Here is a 2,802-nt window from a genome sequence, read left to right as displayed (position 1 = left end):
TCTGAGGATCCCCGGCCTTGAGGTGAACAGTGACTACAGAACGATAATATGTGATAATGTCAATGGTGACTGTTTGATCGTTGCCTGACGCAGGAGTAAAATCGAGCTGGAGACTGTTGGTAGCGTTGACAAAATTACGCCCCGAGCACAGTTTTTTTTCATTTCCGTTCTTGAAAGAACAAAGGCTGAGAGAACCAACGAAAGAACCTACAGCCCCCGCACCTGCTCCTGTGCCTGTATTTTCCAAGTGATCAACGGAAAGTTCAGCTTGGTCTTTGTAAACTAGTCCAGCTTGTTCGATGTCATCAAGCATATTTAGCTCAATGAGAGACATCGCTAAAGCCTCAGCGTCACTCGCGCGACAACTTCTCGTAGCTTCTACGAGTTGACCATTACTGAGAAGACCATAGGATGTGAGGTAATTCTTGACAAAGACAGATTTTACATCATTATGAGGACGACTGAGACTTGTGCCGTTTTGTGTTGTCTTAGGGGTCATAACAAAATCTACTTTTTGCGCATTTGTGTAAGCCTGCGACACGGGGAGGGTTACCTGCCCCGAAACCTGAGCAAGGGTGTTTGTCGAAACACCGTACCCTTGACCTTCGAATGTTAGAACGCCCCCGTGAATTTTATTCACTAATTCTTCTACAGAATTTTGGCTCAATTGTACACACGAAAGAACAAGTTCCACACTTTCAAAGAGAAGATGTGAGTCGAGGACCGATGTTGCGGACGACGCCCAGAAGCCCATGAGGTCGGCAGGACATAATTTGAAACCATTTCGAGTTCACCGCCGAACATAGGGAGGTAGTGGGTTTGAGCAACAAAAATCGATGCGTGGTTCTTGATTGGGTCACAGAAAGTCTTCGATTCACCTTTTGAAATTGTGACACCTTTGACTTTGTCAGAAGAACAGCCAAGAAGTGTGTTCATAACAGAAGAAGAAGCTACGCCAGCCTTCTGAACATGCTGGACGGTTCTCCACACATTGTATGATAAACGCTGATCTATAAGAGCTCCTCCGCTGGTTACAGCTATCGAGTTGAAGAGGGCGCCAGCTCCCGCTTTTGGGAGAGTAACTATGCTCACCATCATTTTTTACAGTGAATTTCAAGAAAGAATTCTTAGTATCAATGAAAGACATTTGTGTAGGTAGACGGAAGGAAATACTAGATTGATGATCTAGTTAGCCAAGTCCGTATTGAGTTTGACTGTAGAGTTAGGCTTGTTGTGTCTGACCATTTTTCCAGTTTCAAGGAAGGATCTCAACTTCGGAGAGTGAAGGATCAGTTACAGATCAAATTTGAGCTTCTATCTCCTTACGTTCATCAGCCAAACCTAGCTGAAAATGCCATCAAGCGACTTAGAAACAAGGCCATTATATTATTACAGGGCCTAGCAGACAAGACGCTGGCAGGACGAAAGATCTCGATAGATCGATGGATCCCTTGGTTTAATTGGCGTGTGCGCAAAGCGCATCAGATTCTTTTGCAGTACCCTTCCGAGTATGCCACAACGGACGGTAAATAAGCCGATGATTCACCTCAAAAACTGGGGCGAAAAATGTTGCATTTTACTACGGAAGACTCACTCTAACCGAGCTGGCGGCCCTTAGCGGCGGCCCGGGGCTGTCGGGCGCTCCTGGTGGGTGGCCCGGCCCCGGCCATCTTCCCCTCCCTCCTCCCTTGCCCGGCGCCCCTCGGGGCCCCCTTCCTCTCTCGCCCTTCGGGGCTTCGCCATTTGTGGCGCCGGGGAAGCTGATCCTCAGGAGGCTCCCCCCGTGGGCCTTCGGCCCCTGCTGGGGGGCAGCTGCCCCACCTACTTCAACTTCTTCCGTCCGAGACCTATCTGCCGTGTGTGCTCTTGGGCATGCGGCTTCTCCGACGCTAAATAAATAATAATAATAATAATAATAATAATAACTAACAGCTCATTCTCTCTCTCTCCTTTGAGCGCTACTTTCTTGGCTAATCGAAGATAACGCTGAGATGGTGTGATGCGCCAGCGCCGCGCCGTTTTTGCGCTAGGTGGTGCACGAAAAGCGCGCGTGCTGCGCCGGACAGCGACGACGGGGTTCGGGAGCGCAAAAATTCCTGCTGGCGGCCTTCTGCGGCGAGACTGTCGATCACTGCGACTGCGGGGCGCGCCCCCACTCGATTTTTGCATCCCCGGGTTCATATACCGTGATAGCATGGGGCAGCTCATCACCTCTCTACGGTCGCCCTGCGACTGAATTAGGTTCGAAACTCCCCCGCGCGCGCGACGACGACGACGACGGCGGCGGCGGCGGCGGCGGCGGCGGCGGCGACGGCGACGACCGACCGACCGACCGACCGACCGACCGACCGGCCCAGAAATTTGGTGCCAGGAACTCGCCCGGGACCTAGGGGAAGTCACCCGAGGTCCCCCTGAGTACGCCCGAGTAGGACTTAATCAAAGTTTACCACCCCGTACCCCGGAGCTCGAGGTCACTCCCTCTTCTATTATTGTGCGCCTGAGCGCACCCCAGGAAAATCTTCTCCTATCCAGCCGGCCCTATTCTTTGCCTGGGGGTCCTAGATTAGGCTAGTCCCCGAGCTGGGTGGAGCCCATGTTGAAGGCAACACCCAGCTCCTAATCCAACTATATCATTCTATATCTTGTATAATTCCTTAATATCACCTTTCGCGGGAATTCCTCGTTTCCTTCCGAGCTACAGTGCCCTCGCTCCGGAATCACGATCACGGATTACATATTAAAACTGTATTACCTGCACCAGCCACACACCTTATCTCGTATTATTTGGTTCCGTAATTCAGC

At 51.1% G+C, this 2,802-nt stretch overlaps 1 protein-coding gene across 1 annotated transcript in view; it reads right to left on the bottom strand.

Annotated features, from left to right (window-relative positions):
• AURANDRAFT_68293 (hypothetical protein) overlaps positions 1-1,670 on the bottom strand; it is a gene marked incomplete at both ends in the record, with an annotated part of 2,849 nt that extends 1,179 nt beyond the window's left edge. The window contains 7 exons of the mRNA XM_009043941.1: positions 43-207; positions 257-532; positions 554-648; positions 678-1,082; positions 1,327-1,341; positions 1,501-1,554; positions 1,601-1,670. Coding sequence (XP_009042189.1) covers positions 43-207; positions 257-532; positions 554-648; positions 678-1,082; positions 1,327-1,341; positions 1,501-1,554; positions 1,601-1,670 — 1,080 coding nt within the window. The remainder of the gene's footprint in view (positions 1-42; positions 208-256; positions 533-553; positions 649-677; positions 1,083-1,326; positions 1,342-1,500; positions 1,555-1,600) is intronic.
• Positions 1,671-2,802: the final 1,132 nt, after the last annotated feature.

The sequence above is a fragment of the Aureococcus anophagefferens genome (genome assembly GCF_000186865.1).
Source record: "Aureococcus anophagefferens unplaced genomic scaffold AURANscaffold_87, whole genome shotgun sequence".
Classification (NCBI taxonomy): Eukaryota; class Pelagophyceae; order Pelagomonadales; family Pelagomonadaceae; genus Aureococcus; species Aureococcus anophagefferens.
The sequence above is the reverse complement of the archived record's forward strand: the minus strand, read 5'-3'. Positions and strand labels throughout refer to the sequence as shown.